Source organism: Mastomys coucha, unplaced genomic scaffold (genome assembly GCF_008632895.1).
Source record: "Mastomys coucha isolate ucsf_1 unplaced genomic scaffold, UCSF_Mcou_1 pScaffold21, whole genome shotgun sequence".
Taxonomy (NCBI): Eukaryota; Metazoa; Chordata; class Mammalia; order Rodentia; family Muridae; genus Mastomys; species Mastomys coucha.
In genome coordinates, this window is record NW_022196904.1 from 178,962,131 (window position 1) to 178,980,315 (window position 18,185).

General features: G+C 42.1%; 2 protein-coding genes across 5 annotated transcripts in view; one reads left to right on the forward strand and one right to left on the reverse strand.

Moving 5' to 3' along the window:
- The first annotated feature begins 7,492 nt into the window (after positions 1-7,492).
- Sfr1 (SWI5 dependent homologous recombination repair protein 1) lies at positions 7,493-11,437 on the forward strand. 2 transcript variants are annotated; one of them, XM_031390620.1, is made up of 4 exons: positions 7,493-7,634; positions 8,495-8,991; positions 9,483-9,875; positions 10,732-11,437. In XM_031390620.1, the coding sequence occupies exons 1-4, from the start codon at positions 7,622-7,624 to the stop codon at positions 10,924-10,926; spliced, it is 1,098 nt and encodes a 365-aa protein (XP_031246480.1). In that variant the 5' UTR covers positions 7,493-7,621; the 3' UTR covers positions 10,927-11,437. The 2 variants fall into 2 exon arrangements, with proteins under 2 accessions (XP_031246480.1, XP_031246481.1); XM_031390621.1 differs by lacking the exon at positions 7,493-7,634 and adding an exon at positions 7,647-7,763.
- Positions 11,438-13,850: 2,413 nt separating this feature from the next.
- Positions 13,851-18,185, reverse strand: part of Cfap43 (cilia and flagella associated protein 43) — a 99,266-nt gene continuing 94,931 nt past the window's right edge. For all 3 annotated transcript variants that reach the window (XM_031390623.1, XM_031390624.1, XM_031390622.1), the window contains 4 exons: positions 16,621-16,785; positions 15,149-15,229; positions 14,347-14,500; positions 13,851-14,199 (listed from right to left, as the gene is read on the reverse strand). In XM_031390623.1, coding sequence (XP_031246483.1) covers positions 14,033-14,199; positions 14,347-14,500; positions 15,149-15,229; positions 16,621-16,785 — 567 coding nt within the window. In that variant the 3' untranslated portion in view covers positions 13,851-14,032. The remainder of the gene's footprint in view (positions 14,200-14,346; positions 14,501-15,148; positions 15,230-16,620; positions 16,786-18,185) is intronic.

Consider the following 18,185-nt stretch of genomic DNA (forward strand, 5'->3'; position numbering starts at 1 on the left):
GAAAAAGAAAAAAGAAAAAAACCAACCAACCAAGCGACCAAAACAAATCATACATTTTTTTTCGTTTTGTTTGTTTTTCAAGACACCATATGTATTTTTAAAAGAAGAGGTAATGACCAGCCTAGGCTACATAATGAAACCTTGTCTCAATGAAGAAGTAAGGAAGGGAGGTCATGAGAGAAAATTATTTCTACACCAACACTCTCCAGGACTGGCTCTGATGGAATCTATGTAATACATACTGGTGTCTAATTTGTGAATCGTTACTGTATGGTTACTTTCCCCCAGAGCCACTAGCATATCTTCTGAGGTATTAGCATAATCCTTGTTAATAGGACATTTTACCCATAACTACTTCTCTGGAGAAAACTGATGATTTATGCAATACCAAAACGCATCCAAACTGGAGCCACAACAGATTTAGAGGGAGATCGTTTTCTGTTCAAAATCTGTAAAAGAGAGAAGTAAGGGCGAGGAGCTGTGCTGGGTTTGCTCATGTACACAACCACAGTTGGTTGCAAGGTCAACTCCGAAAAAGAGCTCAGAGTCTCTGACTAATTCATCCCTCTTCCATGCTAAAACCATCTTACCACTGGAATGAAACAAGAAGGGGAAACGTTGCAAACATAGCAAGTATCACCTCTATTTACCAAAGCTTACATTCAACCCAAAATCTCCAAAGACTTCCTCACGGGCCTCAAACTCACATCCCATGATTATCTCTATTTAGAAAAGATTTGAGCACCCTCCCCTCCCCAACTTGTGGCCAAAACCCATCCCATCCCCAACTCACTGCACACAGCAATGAGAATCAACGAAGGTCTGGAGTGCGAACGGAAGCTCAAAGGAGCGAGATGTGTGGCTTGACCACCGAACCCATTCAAAATTTCCCTGCTATAAAGTGCAGCTTATCAAACTTACAAGGTGTAATCAGGCTGAACCTGGTTATCATGGCATCCCACCACTCCTAATAAAGCACACATTTATCCGGAGTACCTGCTTACATCCTTATTAATGGCAGAATATTGGTGTCCAGTAATCCGTTATGTCCATTGATATAAAAAGGCCTTAAGAACATGACTTCCCCAGAATTTAGTTCTGTCAATGTACTCAAAATTATTAGGGTTTGATCTGTTGTTTATATCTCAAAATCCAGTTTGAATCTGCAGAAAAATTAATTTTATGGAATAAACAAGTCAGTAAGTAATCTCTTATGAAAAATAAGTGTTTAAATAGACAGCAAGAAACAGTTCCTTCCTCTCTCTATTCTCCCTCCCTCCGTCCTTCTCTCCCTGTCCCCTCCCATGCAGGTCTTGGTAAAAGAATGTTTGAGCACTCAAGAGGCCTTACCTCATTTGGGAACACATGGTCCAGAGATGTTTGTTGTATCAGCTGTCACCGATCAACAATCACCGATTGAAAGGGGCTGCGCTTGTGAGGCCTACTTTGGGAGCTGCTCACATGCTGAAGCTCAATTCCAGCTTCCTAAGTACTTTCCCTAATTCACACAGTCCTGACCTGGAGTCTTTCAAACACATGCTGGTTTGTTTTTTTTTTCACCCCTCAAAATCAAGCCACCAGGTACCAATTCACTCTACCTCCTTTGATATCCTTGAACTTATTTTTCTGGAATAAATGTTCTTTATCTGTTCTGGGAAGCGTAATTGCATCATGAGAAAGGATTAAAAAATTATAAGATGGAGTGTTTTACATTGTAAAAATAGAAAATATTCACAGCAGACAGGGTGATGCTGATTTTAAAATGAGTTGATTGATCCATTTTGAAAATTACGCCTAAAAATAACGCCTGAAAAGAAACCGTTCCTGCAGGGAATTACTGAATGACCCAGGCTCAATTCTTCAAAACCTGTGGATGGTGGTTCTGATGAAATATGAACCAATGATGCTACTTTCTTCCTCTCCCTTCCCCCACACCCTCACCCCGCCCCGCCCCCACCTCCTCCCTCTTCTTCTTTAAGAGAGCATCTTGCCAAAGATTCAAATTCATTCCTCTCAGCGTAGTTTAATTATACAAGCTTTATGCTAATTATTGTTGTGCTGCAGATTTGGCAGCTTTACAAAAATCTCAAACGTGTGCACACAAGTTCAAAAACTCTGTTTCAACGGCCCAGAGTTGGGCTAGGAAGGCATTTCAGAGGATGCCAGTCCACAGTGAGGCTGGCTTTTTTTTTTTTTTTAAACTCACGTGTAGCTTGTAATTTGTAGTTTAGAAGGAATTTGTTTAACTAGCGTGTGTATGTGATTAGCTGCCTGCTAATCTAAAGCCCAAATCTATATTCCTTACTATCTGGGGAAGGTGATTGCTAAATGACAGATCAAAAGCCTGAGAAATCCAAACTTCCAAAGTGCAGGGTGCTGTCCCTGCACTGGCCTTGTAGTCTCCTGAGCTCTGACCTCTGACCTTCAGCAGCACAGACACTGCATTTCCAACATCCAGCATTCATAGAAGGGTGTAGATTGGGAAGTCCCAACAGAGCAAGGAGAAGATGTAGAGATATACCACTGTTCATCTCTGAGTTTGTGCGGCTGGCTGTTGGGCAAGGGTTCTTCCAGTGGCCCGTTCTGTTCTTTGATTTTTAAGAAGGGACTGAAAGGACACTTCACTTAGAGGAAGTGAGACCCAGGGGGTGCTTGAGAGACAATGTAATAGTAGCTAGAAGGGAAGCCATGGGCAAGAAGCAGAACTAATTAGAAACTGAGTTAGATACTTGCATTGGTTTTTGTCTCACCAATATTTATCTGTGGCAAAGATGTATTTTTTTGTTATCAAAAAATTAGTGAAGTAATACCAATTCTGGGCCACCAGCACCATCATTAAACTTGTGTGTTATTTACTGACAGCACCAGAAGTGTAATGGGAGCCAGAAGGCTAGTTAACAACATCACTGACAAGTTGTAGGATGTGGACACAGAGCGGGAAGTAAGAACAGGGAGTAGATTCTAGGAAGCAGAGTCTAGAGTAGACTCTAGGAAGATGAATGAGGAGGTGAGTCTGCACAAGATCAGCTGCAAATCCCAAGCAACAGGACTTGTCTTGTAATCATCTTTAACCACACTGAAGTTTAAGAGCGAACAGTTCCCGTGATAATTTCACAGTCTTGAAGTCTGTTTGATGTGCTGGTAAACACGTCAGTTCTGTCTTCTCTCCTTGCCTCTCATTTCTGTTTCAGTCCTGAGGGTAGACATTTATCGGGGACTTTCTTAGTTGGAAGGGAAAACAGGAAATGGGAGGCGAGAGACCATTGTACCTTTAGATCTTACTGTTGCTTGGGTCCCACTTTTTTACACCTTGGCAAGCTTTGATGATATAGAGTACATAGAGAGATCAAATATGTGAATTTACATTAACCAGATTTTTTTTTTCCCCTCAGATGAATTCAGGGATGACATTTCTGAGTTAATAAAGGATCTGAGAAAGAAGTAGCCCTGAGCAACACCTTTATTCTCTCCTCTCATACCCTCTCGCTCCTGCCACCACCACACCTTTCTCATCCCATACAGTTCCCCTCCTCCATCATCATTATTACTCAGCCTGAATCACTCCATTCCTCTCTGAGGGACAGCACACCCAGCAACAGCAGTGAATCCCAGATACTTTTGTGTCTCTAGTCTGTAAGGGACTTGACAAAACTTCAGATTTGGTAGGCTGCGGAAGCAGGGACTTCATGTGAGGTGGTCTCATTAGGATTTTGTTCTAAACTGCAACTTAGTTAGTAGAAGCTTTCCCAGGTTGGAAAGGTTTTGTCACAGTAATGATACTGATCCTCTTCATCATAGTATCTCCTCACTAGGCTCACATCCTATTCTGTGAAGCAAACATCTTACGGATGCCAAAAGTAGCTGAGGGAGGGGCCTTTTGCCTTGTGGTTTAAAAAACAATTCCTTCATGACTGAGACAGCTGAAGAAATTATATACACATATACATATACACATACATATATATATACATATATACATACACATATACATATATATATATATTGCACAGAGGTCACCCTATGGTATTTGATAACCTCTAAAAGTAGATTAATCACACATTCTCGAATTCCCTATGAGTTCCTTAGGCAACAGAGAAAGTAGAAGAAACAACACAGAGTCAATTATTCTCAAAGGGGACTTAAGAACTGAGAAAGCAATAGAACACCTCTATGCCATGGAGAGGTCTGTAAGATGCCACCAGCAAGAGAAACCTAGACAGGAGTTTTTGAAGGTATTTTTCCATTTACATACAGTAAGAAAATATCCTAGTAAAAAGTTAAGAAAACCTACTGAATTTTTTTGTATGCTGTACATCAACTTTATCATGTGGGTTTTATATAAGTCTTCACCTAAATGGTTTACAATCATCAGTTTGCAAGTGTTTATATCTTAAGGAAAAAAAATCCTTTGGGTACTAGCTATGTCACCAGGAGACAAAATTTTTCTCAATACAGAAAAGTCTATGAGATAAAGTACCCTAAGTTCATGCTAGGATTTTTTTTTTAAATGCTAAAGCTGCAAGGTTAAAAGAAAAAGAAATCTATTAAAATTTTCAATTGTGCTTAAAAATACTTTTATTGTTGCATGGGAAAAAAGAGGCAGGGAGCAGGGGGGAGGGAGAGGGAAAAAGACTATATAATATTGTTTTCTTACACTTAAAAGTGAATAATAAAACCAAAACCTCATAAAGATTTCTAGGTCCATGTCATCATCCATCAACAGTAATCACAGTTCAAATGGAAGATTCATTTCACCACTCCCTGGTGAATAATAATGGAGTCAACCTTAGCCTTGGGAATTGAAGAAAGTCAAAAACACAGAGAAAGTCTGCCTTCAGATGGAATTAATTACTATTATCCCTGAATCCTAGGACAATTCTCCCATTGTTCTCTGTGGTGGGGAAGGAGTCTTTGTTCTCTGGCTCACAAGGAAGCACTTTTGAGTACTTGAAAATTTCATATGAAAATAAAAATGTCCTATGTGACAAATTCCAAACTCTTCGTAGGCAAATAGACTTCAGGTAACTAAAGACATGAAAATCTTTGTCTAAAGACATATGGAAACTATAATGGTCACTTTTAGTCCCTGTCCCCCACCCCAGGGCTAATGTTTGAACACAGGGCCTCATGATTGGCAGGCAAGCATCCTATCCCAGAGCTGTGACTCCATTTGTATAGGGGTAATTTATACATATTCCAGATCTTTTGCACTAAATTGAGTATGGTAAGTAAAATACAAACATATGGGAAGATCATCGATGCTTAAAATCACACAGAAGAGAGAACAGTCAACAAACACACATTTCTGAGCTAACAGGTTTTCCTGAGAGCTAGTTCAGAGGTCCTTTGAAAGCTTGGCCAGTCTTATTTTAATACATCAGTTTCACATAAAAACAAGCCAGAACATTTGCAAGGCAAGATGTTGTTTTCCTTTCTGTAGTCAGTAAAAGCACAGCTCTAAGATTAGGCTGTAATAACAAAAGAATTTGGGAGCAGCTGATTTCAGACTCACAAAAACAACTCACCCTTATGCCTCAAGACATCCTGACTATGCAGTGTGCATTGTGCTTCAAGTGTCAAGGCAAGTAAGTCTGCCTTTTTTGTCATGAGATAACTCATACGAAGGAAAAAAATGAGAAGAAATTATTGTACAGAGTGATCTATGAGTTGGTGAGTAACATTTGTATCATAAACTCATGCATTCTACTGCCTTCCCCTTAAGCTCAGCACCCAGGAGATAAGAGGCAGGAGGATTTCTGTGAATTCCAGACCAGTCTGGTCTACAAAGCGAGGTCTAGAACAGCCTGGGAAGTTACAGATGAATCCTGTCTTGAAAAACCATAAAACAAAACAACCCCCCTCCCCAAATAATGAATTCTGTTGTTGCTGTTTCTTAAACATTTAGGAGTGGAGCATTAATTTATTAATGTTCATATGTGAAGGCTCAAAGTTTTCTGGTATTTATGGCTTAAGTTGTGTGGAATTTTAGCTATCATAGCACTCTTTAAAAATCCATTCTTTTGGGAAAGGTAAGGGATAAAAAATTGTGATACATTAAGTCAGTTAGGGAATGACAAATATGCTTGACTAAAGCTGTTAAATGTTTCTTTGGTATTTTGCACTATTCTAGCTGCCTCTCATAAATTATCATTTAATTTCCCTGTCTCTAGGAGGTAGATATTGTTCTCATTTACCAAACCATCAAACTGAGGTACATGGCCACACTACACTCTATAGAACAAAACAAAAACAAAACAAATAAAAAACCACAGTGCCAGGACTCAAATCTAGGCAATTGCAACATTTGCAGATCTAATCACCTCATTAAGTTTCTTTAGGTTCTGTATTTATACCTGACTGCTTAGGACTCTAACCACTTCTTCCGGGTTGGTTACTTTAAAGCCACCATTTAACAGATATTCGGAAAGAGTTGTCCTCTATTACAAACTTCCCAGGGACTCACAAGCTACTCAGCAGACTTCTCTACACCCAGTGCTCCACCCCAGCTAGCTCACTTTGCTGTTGCATAGCAACAGAACATCCTGAACACCAGAAGGCGGGGCAGCCTCCCAGGGTCTAGCAAGGGGCCTCCCGGGGGCCCCCTAGAGTCTAGCAAGGGGCCTCCCAAGGGCTCCCAAGCTTTAGCAAGGGCCTCCTAGGGGCCTCCCAGGGTCTAGCAAGGGGCCTCCCGGGGGCCCCTTAGAGTCTAGTAAGGGGCCTCCCAAGGGTTCCCCAAGGTTTAGCAAGCGGCCTCCTAGGAGTCGAGCCAGGGTCTAGCAAGGGGCCTCCCAGTGGCCCCCCAGAGTCTAGCAAGGGGTTTAGTTCTCAAACATCTGAATTCCAGACCGAACCTGTCGGGGATTGACTGCCCCGCTTTGTTCTGCGCCATAATACACATCCTTAGGTTGTGTTTTCTCAGATTTGACCAAAACCATGTGAATCCCAGCAGGGGTGGGCACGGACCAAAATAAAGGGGCGAGATAGCAAGACAAGCTGGGGGTGCTCCCTACTGCGTGCGCAGAGACACCCACTTAGATTCACGATCCAGCAGGGGACCGAACGGGCCCCGCGGCTTCCGGCCCTGCCACGTCGGAGGAAAAGCCTTTGCTTTGGGGAGAGCGGAGACTGCCAGGGGGAGGGCGCGAGGGCGGTGCTCTCGGGCGCGCTACCCAGATGATCTTCCCCCCCCCACCCCCCACCCCTCGCCCCCGAAGGAAGGTGCTCTGGAAGGCAGGCAGCGGGCACAGCAACTCCCAAAGGAAGCGGCGAGCGGAAGCGCGCCCCCCTCAGGCCCGTCCTGAGGCCTAACGTTGTTTTTCCGCGCACGCCACCCCACGGCGAGTGGGCGGCCGCGCGCGCGGAGCCGAGCCCTGGAGCGCGCCGGCCAGTCCTGCCAATCACAAGCCGCGCCCGCCTCCCGCCTGGCCCCGCCCCGCCCCGTGGCTGAGGCCCGCGGCCCTCCGCGCACGCGCACTCGGAGCCGTACCGAGCACATCCGCCTGCTCCGCTCAAGCTAGCCAATCGCACGTCTCTCCTCGGTGAGGCTCCACCCCCGGGGCGAGGTCAGTGTACTGCGGGCGCTACGCTGGTGGTGTGTGTACGCCGCGTCTCTGCTGGGAGCATGGCTGAGGAAGGTACTGAGCTTTCTCCTCCGGGCTGGCCTGAGCGTCGGGCCTGCGGGTGTCTCAATAGCTGAGAGAGAAGCCCTTCCCGGCCTCGCGGGAGCTCGGCCTCCTGCTCTGTGGGGTAGAAGGCTTCCTGGGGTGAGGGAGGCGGAGGAGAGGAGGAGGGAATGGAGGAAGAGGGGGACGGGCTTGGTACAGAGAAGAGCGCGGGAGCGGGGGTGGGGGGGAGCGAGGAGAGCGCTTTCTGTGGTGAGGGGCGAGGGAGGAGGAGGAGGAGGAGGACGGGGTGCGGAAAGAGGGGAGCTGAGTGGGGCGCGGGGCGGGGGAGAAAGGGGTGGAGCCGTGGGCGGGGCGGGGCTTGGTGGAGAAGATGGGGGCGGGGTTTGAGGGGAGGAGGGCGGAGTCTTTGACCGTACTAAACCCAAAGGGGCAGATGCTGCTTTCTGACGCCTCGGGACTCATTCTTGGTTCTAGGCACGAAGCTTTTTAAGATTCAAGATTCGAACTGTGTGGCTTTTATTTATGAAATTATAACAAAGGTTAAAATTCTTGACTAGGTATAGTTCCCCTTCCCGAAATGCAAATTTTGGGGGAGGTTTTGAAGGAGCAAAATGAGCGTCAATGAGATATTAACCGGCTTATTTGTCGTGAAAGAAACAAAACTTGGTGCTTCCCCATGTAGAGAGGTAAATGGAAAAATATGAGAATTAGGATAAATTACAGCTACATATAGTTGGAAGAAATTGCTGGGTTTTTTTTTTTTTTTTTTTTTTGGTGTTTAGTTCACTGAAGAAAATTTTGTTGAGAAAAATTGAGGTCTGACTTGAGATAATTAGTTTGATTTTCATTCGTGTCCTCCTTTATAAAAGGAAATAAGGAGTTCACTTCCAAGATGGAAAACCCATCAGATTCAGCATCAACTGCACCTGATGCTCCTCAGACCAGTGAGAATCCACCATCACCCCCGACTTCACCCGCTCCTAAGACCAGTGAGAATCCATCATCACCTCTGACTTCAACTGATGCTCCTAAGACCAGTGAGAATCCACCATCACCCCCGGCTTCGCCTGATGCTCCTAAGACCAGTGAGAATCCACCATCACCCCCGGCTTCGCCTGATGCTCCTAAGACCAGTGAGAATCCATCATCACCCTTGACTTCACCTGATGCTCCTAAGACCAGTGAGAACCCACCGTCACCCCCAACTTCACCTGCTCCTCAGACCAGTGAGAAGAATCCACCATCGCCCCCGACTTCGCCTGATGCTCCTAAGACCAGTGAGAATCCACCATCACCCCCGACTTCACCTGCTCCTAAGACCAGTGAGAATCCACCATCACCCCATTCGAACAGTTCAGGAAAACAAGTATGAAAATCTTGTGTTGTCCTCTATTCCCACCCCCCACCCCCCATGTGTTCTGGTTTTAAGGATCCTGGAGTGTGAGTTAAAGTACAGCCCATACTTTTCTAACTGCCAAGATTGTTTAATTTCTTACCAGGTTATTGAGATGCTTCAAACCAAGGAAACTTGAGTCTGTACAATATTTCTTAGGGGGAAGTGTTTGCTAGCAGGTCTTCTCCTTAGTTTATAGTTCGGAATCATTTCTAGTATTATCAGGCAAATACTAGCTGCCAGTGACGGGTGAAGTGTGTCAGTCCTATATTAGTTAACTTTGCTAAAGTAAGACCAAAGGTAGCCTTTGGAAGTTAGAGACATTGGTGATGCTCGTGCGAGATTTGTGGAGACAGAAAGCCATCCATTGTATCTATCACAGAAGTGTATAGCCTTTATTTCTAGTAGATTGATTTACTTCAAGAATACATTGTTGACATTTTTGATGTTTGTGTCTTTTTCAGCCTCTGACTGGAACACCTAAAGAAAGATTAAAGAAAGCAAGATCTTCATCTAATTCTTTTTGTAGTGTGGTGAAGCGTATTAAGTTAGAGAATGAAGAAAATGATCAGACCCTGTCAGAACCAGGAGAGTCTTCAAAAGAAGAAAATTGTTCAAAGGCCCAAGAAAGCTTGAAAAACAAAGACAATGAGCCTGAAAAAGAGAGCTCAGAGAATAAAAATACATGTGAATCTAAGTCACCTGATACTGGGTCATCTAGTGCCCTCCCAAAAGAGTCTGTGAAGAAGACGACTAAACAACTTTTAAAGGAAGAAAAAGCAAAACTGACTAGGCAGGTTCAAGAGAAGGAAGACCTTCTTCGGAGGTTAAAGTTAGTCAAGATGTATAGAATAAAGGTGAGAAGAACTTCAGAACCATTAAGTCATTTTTACGTAAATTACAGTAATTTCTAAAATTGGAAGTAAATTTTAGTCTGATTAACAAGCAGCCAAGTACCTAGAAACCTGGGTTACAAGCACTGTGACTGCCATAGAAGCGCTTGCTTCAGAGAGGCAAATGAACCTCTTCAACACGAGGTAAAACTTAAAAGCTTTGGCTTTTGTTTAATGCACAGGTGAAGCGTTTTGGCTTTAATTTCCAGCCAGTAGCAAGACTAGAAGTGTAAGGTGTTAGATGAAGATGCAGTGGGAACAGAGCAGGATGTTAGAACTAGAAATAGACCACAGAATGCAGGGTGCTGAACTTTAACGATCATGTATCTGATAAAATGTCGGGCACATTATTTGAGAAGGCAAATTTTAGGTTTCAGCTCACACACATCAAGTAAAATAGAACCTGGATGTCTGGAAGGAGGAGACATTTGTTATCTGTGTAGTTCTTACCCATGTAACACCTCATTCTGTCTGAAAACTGGAGTCAGTGACAAATAGCGTATATGTGGTTTTGAATTTTTAGGACTTTCCTAAACGTAACTGATGGTAAATGTTGAAAATACTTCAAGTTTGACTATTTTTACCTTTAAGAACAGCTTGCGATTCACAAAAAAATTAGAAAGGTACAACACAACATATCTTAAAAGTATAGTTATAATACAAAGTGTATTGAGAACCTCAATTTGTTCTTACATTTAATATGTGAATTTAATAATATTTCCCTAAGGTTAAGGTTTGCCCAGAGCTCGCTGTACTGCCCTTTATGCCTGTTACTGGCCTTTAAAGTTAGACCGGAACTAATTAACTTTCTCTGTTTCAGAATGACGTGACTGAGTTAGAGAATTTAATAAAGAAGTGGAGAAAATGTGGCCAGCGGCTGCTGTGTGAGCTGCAGTCGATCATGTCCGAGGATGAGGATGAGAAGCTTACCCTCACCGAGTTGATTGACTACTATGGGATAGATGACACCTTGCTGCACTATAATAGACGTGAGGAAGAATTTACAGGGGTTTGAGATTTTTTTTCAGGCAATTCCCCCTCTCTTCTTGGGGTTGATGGGATCATATGTAGGCCCCCCCCAAAAATGTGCTCTGTTCCTGAGCTGTACACTTGGCCCCTTTACAGATAACTTTGAGAAGGCAATGGAAAAGAAATTTCTTAAAGGGGAAAAAAGATCTAAGCTGTTGTGGCTTAGAGGGAGGAATGTTGAACAGTTTGGGATGTTCTGACACAATTGTAAGACGAAGCTTAGTATTTTGGATATGTTTGCTAAAGAAAATATTTAAGTATAAAAAATGAAAATTGTTTAAAGGGAAGTTTGGGTAATTCTAGAAACCAGGGTTAATACGTTGATTTTGGGGGCAAAAGGTTTTATATTCAGTATTAAAAAGTAGTCTGTTGAATGTCTAAACCTCAAGTGGCATAAATGTAAGCTGCCCCTCCTGAGTTTATAGACTTGTTCTCGTTTGCTTAACATACCTGTTTGCTAATCTAGCAACCAATTAAAACTTACATGTCTACAGTTTTCTCCAATTTGTTTTCATTTTCCTCACTTACTAAAATGAGCATGTTTATTATTTCCTACATGAAGGTGTTCTTGGCATGAAAAGTTCTTCATAATTGCCTTTGTAGCTTTATCTGTGATTGGAAGGGTCTGTTGAGTTCATAGTCCTCTGCCAGAACCCCATCTGAATACCTAGGATACCTATCAACTTAGCTGTGTGTGAAAATGTGGCCTAAGCTGGCCCAGTTGCTGAGAATTTAAAAAGTGCCATGGGGAAAGCGTGGTGCTGTTGCTGTAGCTATTGTATGAACTTGGGAGACATGGGGCTGGTGGTTTTTTTGTTTGTTTGTTTGTTTTTTTAAATTTTTCGAGACAGGGTGTATCTGTGTAGCTCTGGCTGTCCTGGAACTCACTCTGTAGACCAGGCTGGCCTCGAACTCAGAAATCCGCCTGCCTCTGCCTCCCAAGTGCTGGGACTAAAGGCGTGCGCTACCAACGCCCGGCCAGGGCTAGCATTTTTTAAGAAGAGAAGTCTATAGACAGGTAGATGGAGGGAGAGCCTTGTGGCTTCCTTGTCCTATCTGCTAATCATTCCTGAAGCCTTCATGATTTCTGCTTTGGGATCTAGAAAAAGTATTAGTTTCTAAATGGCAAGTATTCTAGAGTTTCCCCAGAACTTTGTTTTTAGTTGAGCACACCCCTTCCCTTCTGATCTAAAAACTTGTGCTGTTTGATAGAGCAGGGGATTCAAACCTGTACACACCCATGGTACATATACCATATATAGGTATACATTCCCTCTTACCGTCTGCATTTGTGAATCTGTTCTACATAAGGCCATCTTATGCTTGACCTAATTGACTATCACTAGTTAGTAATGAACTATAAAAACTTACAAACATAACTGCTGTTCAGCAGAAGCTGAGAGGAGTTGGTACCATGGATGGGTTAGAGCCCTTCCAAAGCACCCATCAGACCACTAAACTGGAAGGGATATTTGGAAAGTCATCCTCCAAGCTCAGCTTAACCATGCTTCAAAGCTGAGGCAGCTGAGGAAGGAGCACCACCTGGAGTTGGTGATAAACCAGAAGTGGCACAGGCTGTTTGGTCCATTAAGACCAGAATTAGCCTGTTAAATTCACAACATTGTCTTTTAGCTAATGGAGTATTCAGGCAGCTCATTTAAATGACATGACAATACTAGGGAAGAGAAAAACCAAATCTAGTATATCCGTGGTTGACTGCATCAGAGACCAGGCAATCCCTTGCTAAGTATAAAGTGCCTGTACCTTTTGATCCCATGCTTCTCTAGCCTCTCAGAAATCATACAAGTGTTACCAATGGCTTCTCTGCTAAATCATCTAACCTGCCTTAGAGGAAGGGTTAGCAAAGAGATGTTGGTCCTGCTCTTCACGCAGGAAGTGCTGAGCATTAATGAAAATACTTGAAAGTTTCTTCTAAATGGAATTTTTTTCCTGCTATTTTCACATCTGTGATAGTTGGAAGTATTAATTTTTTCCTTTTATTGGAAATAGCTTTTTTTCTCTTTCATAAATTGATTAGTTTCCCTTCCCTTTACTCCCAGTTCCCCTTCCCCTCCCATCCAGAGCCACCACCCTCCTGTCTCATTAGAAAACTAAAACAGGCTTCTAGGGTAAGATTAGAGTAAAATAAGATAAAAAACGAATACACCAGAATAGAGCAAAACAAACCAAGTGGAAGGTTTTGGTTTTTTGTTTTTTTTTTTTTTGAAAAATTTTTTTGAGGTAGTCTCTTGTAACCCAGTCTGGCAGCCGATTCTGATGATTGTGAAGTGACAGGAATATGCTCCTAAGTGAGAGGTTTGGGTTTTTTTGTTTTTTGTTTTTTGGATTTTTTTTGGTTTTGGCTTTTTCAAGACAGGGTTTCTCTGTATAGCTCTGGCTGTCCTGGAACTCACTCTGTAGACCAGGCTGACCTTGAACTCAGAAATCCGCCTGCCTCTGCCTCCTAAGTACTGGGATTAAAGGCGTATGCCACCACCACCCGGCGAGAGGTTTGTTTTGATTACTCTTTTACCCGTTCAAGTATATATTATATATGGTGATGTACATTAAACTTTAGATTATAAATTGCAGAAAATTGGGACATTGATATATCACACAGAGACAATGATAAGTGATCCTGAAGATGTCGCTTGGAATCAGCAGACCACAGCTGTGGAAGGTTAGGTGGGATTTTGTTTGCCAGGGAGTTGTCTTACAGAATAAGAATATTTACACGAGTAGAATGAACTATTTCAAAGGAATGAGCACTTGTTTGCTGAACCCTTTTAGGGTAAAAAAATCTGAGTTCGGTTACAATAGGGAAGGAAGACTGCTTCCAAAATATGGTTTACAATCTGGGGTTTCTTGGTGGAAAATCACTGTTCTTAATAAATGCAAATGACACTTTACGATATTTTACTCATTTATTCATTTAGGACAGGTAACTATGCTTGAGTAGCCACCTAAACTGTACTAAAAGTGTGCAGCTAAGAAGTGACCTACTTTAAATTTCCTGATTCGAGAGAAAGAAGTGTTACCCAAGTGACATTAGTTCTTTGGGCCTTGGTCTGCCGTCTGCTCCTGCTGGTGTTTTACATTGGGATGAGAGCAGGAAATGTTTTCATCCTCAGCCTATCCACTTCAGCCTGCAGTATTGAAATCTGCTCAGCTTGCTGCTTGGAGATGTGTGTCAGCTTCTGCTGTTTCATCAGGTTGTCGTAGCGTTCTTTAGCAATCTTCTCACAGGTCAGCTTAGATCCTGATCCAGAAATGGAGAATGGAAGTAGTTATTAGCACCTCTCTACTATGTAGTAGTCATAGTTACATAGCTGGTAGCTATGACTGCTGTTCAACTATCAGGGAAACTGGTTAGAATCCCTTTAATTGACAGAGAAAAAGAGCTCACCTATTTCATTGCAAATGTCTTGTCTCTCTGAGACAGCCACCAGTTCTTCCCTGAGGTTACAGCTTAGGGTAAAATTGGCAACATCTTTCTGATTGCTGTATCTTCCCAATTTCTTGAGTAGTTTTTTGCAGTTTTCTACATTCTTCTTGTGATTCTGAAATTTTTGTTCCCATGAAACCCCAAAACAATGTTGAAAAATTTATAAAAACATTTGTACTTTTAAAATACTTTATCATCACTAAGCTAATACTATATATATCCCTGTGTGTGTTGAATGGTCTATCTATAGTAGACACTCAGGTTTTTTTGTTAAAATATAGAATGTTAATACCGTACTTGAGAAAAGATTTTTATATGGTTTTAACAATGAACATTTTAAAACCTTAGCAATTACTCTCCTTCAGTCTTACATGCTATATATTAAAGCCAGTTATTAAGTTATACCAAGGTAAAAAAAAAAAAATCCAAAATGCCAGGAAAACAGTACTTGTGTGGCTCAGATTTAACTGTTGTGAAAGGAAATCCACATAAATCCCCAGAGATTATTCCCAGTATCCAGAGAAATGCTACAGTCTTATCATTGGCCATGGTTACAAAGACACCATTTGGGGGACCTCTGGTTCTCATGAATGTTAGTAAATGATCATGTTTCTGTTAGTTTCAGTCCATGACTTTTCAGTCCATGACTTTGTCACATGATTCAGTGTTAGCTTTGTAATAATTGACATGCTTGAGACTGAGTTACTTTGTCACATGATTAACACCTGTTAGCTTTGTCGTAATTGACATGCGTGAGACTGACCTTATCTATAACACCAATTGTTTGCTCCATTATTCCAATCTGAATGGCAATCACATTCTCGTAGTTTGGCTCATTTAGGTACTTTAAAAAAAAAGAAAAAAAAAGTCATCACAGTACATGTAAGGGTAATTTTTTTCTATTTCTTTTAGGTAACTATAAACAGTTTTGAAAATTACAATTTTTCATAGCAAATATCTGTAAAGATTAACTTGGCTTTTGTGCTATAATATTTATTTTTATTTAGCTATCAATTCAGTCATCTGTATGCTAATCATTACAAATACTTAATTTTCTTCGATTGTCCAACTCACCAAATGTAGTGTCTATGTGACCTAGACATGTGACCTAGCCTTCAAGAAAGAGAGGACCAGCAGAAACTACTAGATACCAGAAGATATGTCATGTGTTTGCAAAGGCAGTTTGTGAGGGGTTAGGGTTTCCCCAGACTTGGGAAATCAAGGAAGACTTCATGGAGAAAGTGGCATAAGTTAAATGTTGACAAACCAGGTAGATAGGATGGAGGAGGGCAGGGGACAAGGGACAGAGGAAGGGAAGAAATGGGGGGAGGGGGAAGTGAACCAGATCAAAGAGGCCCCTTGAACAGAAGCTAATCCATTTGAACCCTTAGAGATGGCGCGGTGGAAACAATTCTCACCACATACACATGAGGGTCTGAGTTCATATTCTCAGTACCTGTGCAAAGCCTCTAACCCCAGTCTAGCTGAAATATGTGGAAAAATTCTTGAGAAAGACACCCAGTGCTGGTCTTTAGCCTACACACACACACACACACAGCCCTCTTCCTCCTTCCCTCCCTCCTCCATTTTATTTGAGAATACTGACAGATAAGAGGTATAGCAGCATTTGGTCCTCTTACTTGCCCTAAAGGCAAGTTGAAAGACACTGTCCACCTAGGGACTTTGTAGTTTATTTGGTAGCTAAAAGAGTGTCATTTAAAATACTTGAATAGATGTTACTAGAATTGAGTAGGAATTCAGTGTGACAGCAGTATAAAAAATAATAATAAGCTAAGCGATTTTGAGAGGGAAAGGAGGGCAGGGGAGGGAGAAAGACAGAGAGGGTGTGTTTGTAGGGAGACGACAGAATGAGAATGAATGAGGATATGAGAGACCCCAGGCCAAGAGACTAATTAGAGGCTAATTGTAGGACGGTGTATCTTACTCTAAACCAGTGAAAACGGAGGACTGGCTGAATATTGGTAGAAACAGGAGACAAAGGAGATAAACAGCTACACTGGAAGGACAGGTACAGGAAAGACACCACAACTGACTCAAAATTTTAAGCCTGAGTGTCTAGAGAGATGGGAAACAAGAAAGAAAAGAGTCGTGGAATTAGCAGATTTTTGTAAGAAAAGAACTTAGTTGTGTTCACAGATCTGGCTTGGCCATCGGGGAGGCTTCGTATTAAGTATTTATGAAGCACGCACGCACGCTGGGGCAGGGAGGACTTGCCTTCTGCCGATCTCGTGAGAAGAAGAGCATCTGGATGTCCCAGGCCCTCTGGTTTAGGTCCTCCATCTCCATCTCCATTTTCTTGTGCTCCCACTCGATCTGATATATTCCTTTGTGGACGTCTTTACTTTCCATCATGCTAGCAACTTTCTTTTGTCCTTGAGTCTAAAAAGGTAAATGAATAGTCAGTCTGACTCTGCATAGGAGACGGCAGAACATCTGAAGCTGTTCTAAGACTCATCTGATAACCTGTATGGGTTGGGCTGGGGGGCCTTCATGTCTTCGCAGCTGATCCTTCTGGATAAAGCATGCGGTGGTGGCGCACGCCTTTAATCCTAGCACTTGGGAGGCAGAGGCAGGCGGATTTCCGAGTTCGAGGCCAGCCTGGTCTACAGAGTGAGTACCGGGACAGCCGGGGCTACAGAGAGAAACCCTGTCTCAAAAAAAAAAAACCAAAAAAAAAAAAAAAAAAAAAAAAAAAAAAAACATGGCTAGGCATACCAGCATCTATTTCGTAGCTAGTAGCGAGGAAAAATGTCAGCTATGACACTTAAACACCTTGCTGTTTTGTACTTCACTTGGAATAATGGTTACTCAGTATATTCATGTTAGGTTATATATTCATATCTTCAACATATTTATATAGGTTATCTAATAACATATGAAATTCAGAAATAAAGATAAATAACATTTAAATTAATTAAATATTAAACACACCAACTTTTACTATCAAATAAATAAAATATTAAATATTCAATTCACTTAAATATTTAATAGTATATGATCTCAATAAATTTAAGGAATATTAATACAGATGATATTTAAGTAAAAATGGCCCCAAGATCAGTGAGATGAAATTACTGTGTCTCTAAAATGAATTTATGGCCCTGTGTGGTGGCCCCTACCTTCAGTTCTAGTTCTTTGGAGACTACAACAAGAAGTTTGCTCTAAGTATGAGGACAGCTTTGACCACAAAATGATCTCTGAGTCAGCCTGGGCTGTCTGTCAGTCACGCAGTCAATCAATGTATGTCAGAATACTACCTATTACCATTTTATATTCTTTCTCTTTTTTTCTCCTCTTTTCAAAATCTAGCCTTTTAAAGCTCTTGAAACTAAGCTACGGTCCACCACGTTCCACTCCATTATTATTTCATCCTTTGCCCAGGGCTTGGTCCCTCAACTCCTTGCCTTTTACTCACCTTTTAAAATGGTATCTCAGTCATCCCACTCCTGTGCTCATCCGGCCATCAGTAGCTAAAATAGTCTCTAAGTTTAAACATCTCTCTGCTGAGGAGAGCCGCTGACCCAGTCGAGGGTCAGATGTTTTGGTTTATGTGGGGCTGACACATAATAACCCAGAGAGGTTGTTACTGGCATGTCGTGAGTGGAGGAGAGAGATGCTGCTAAGGGCAGCCCCCAGAGAAAATAATCCATCCCAAATGTCAATGTGCTAAGTTGGAGGTCCGCTGTTTGAGAGCTCCGGCTCCTTTTCCACCTTCCTCTCAGGCAGTGGTGTAGGATGTACTTAGAGTCGATGTCTTTCCATCTCCATGTCCTGTCATT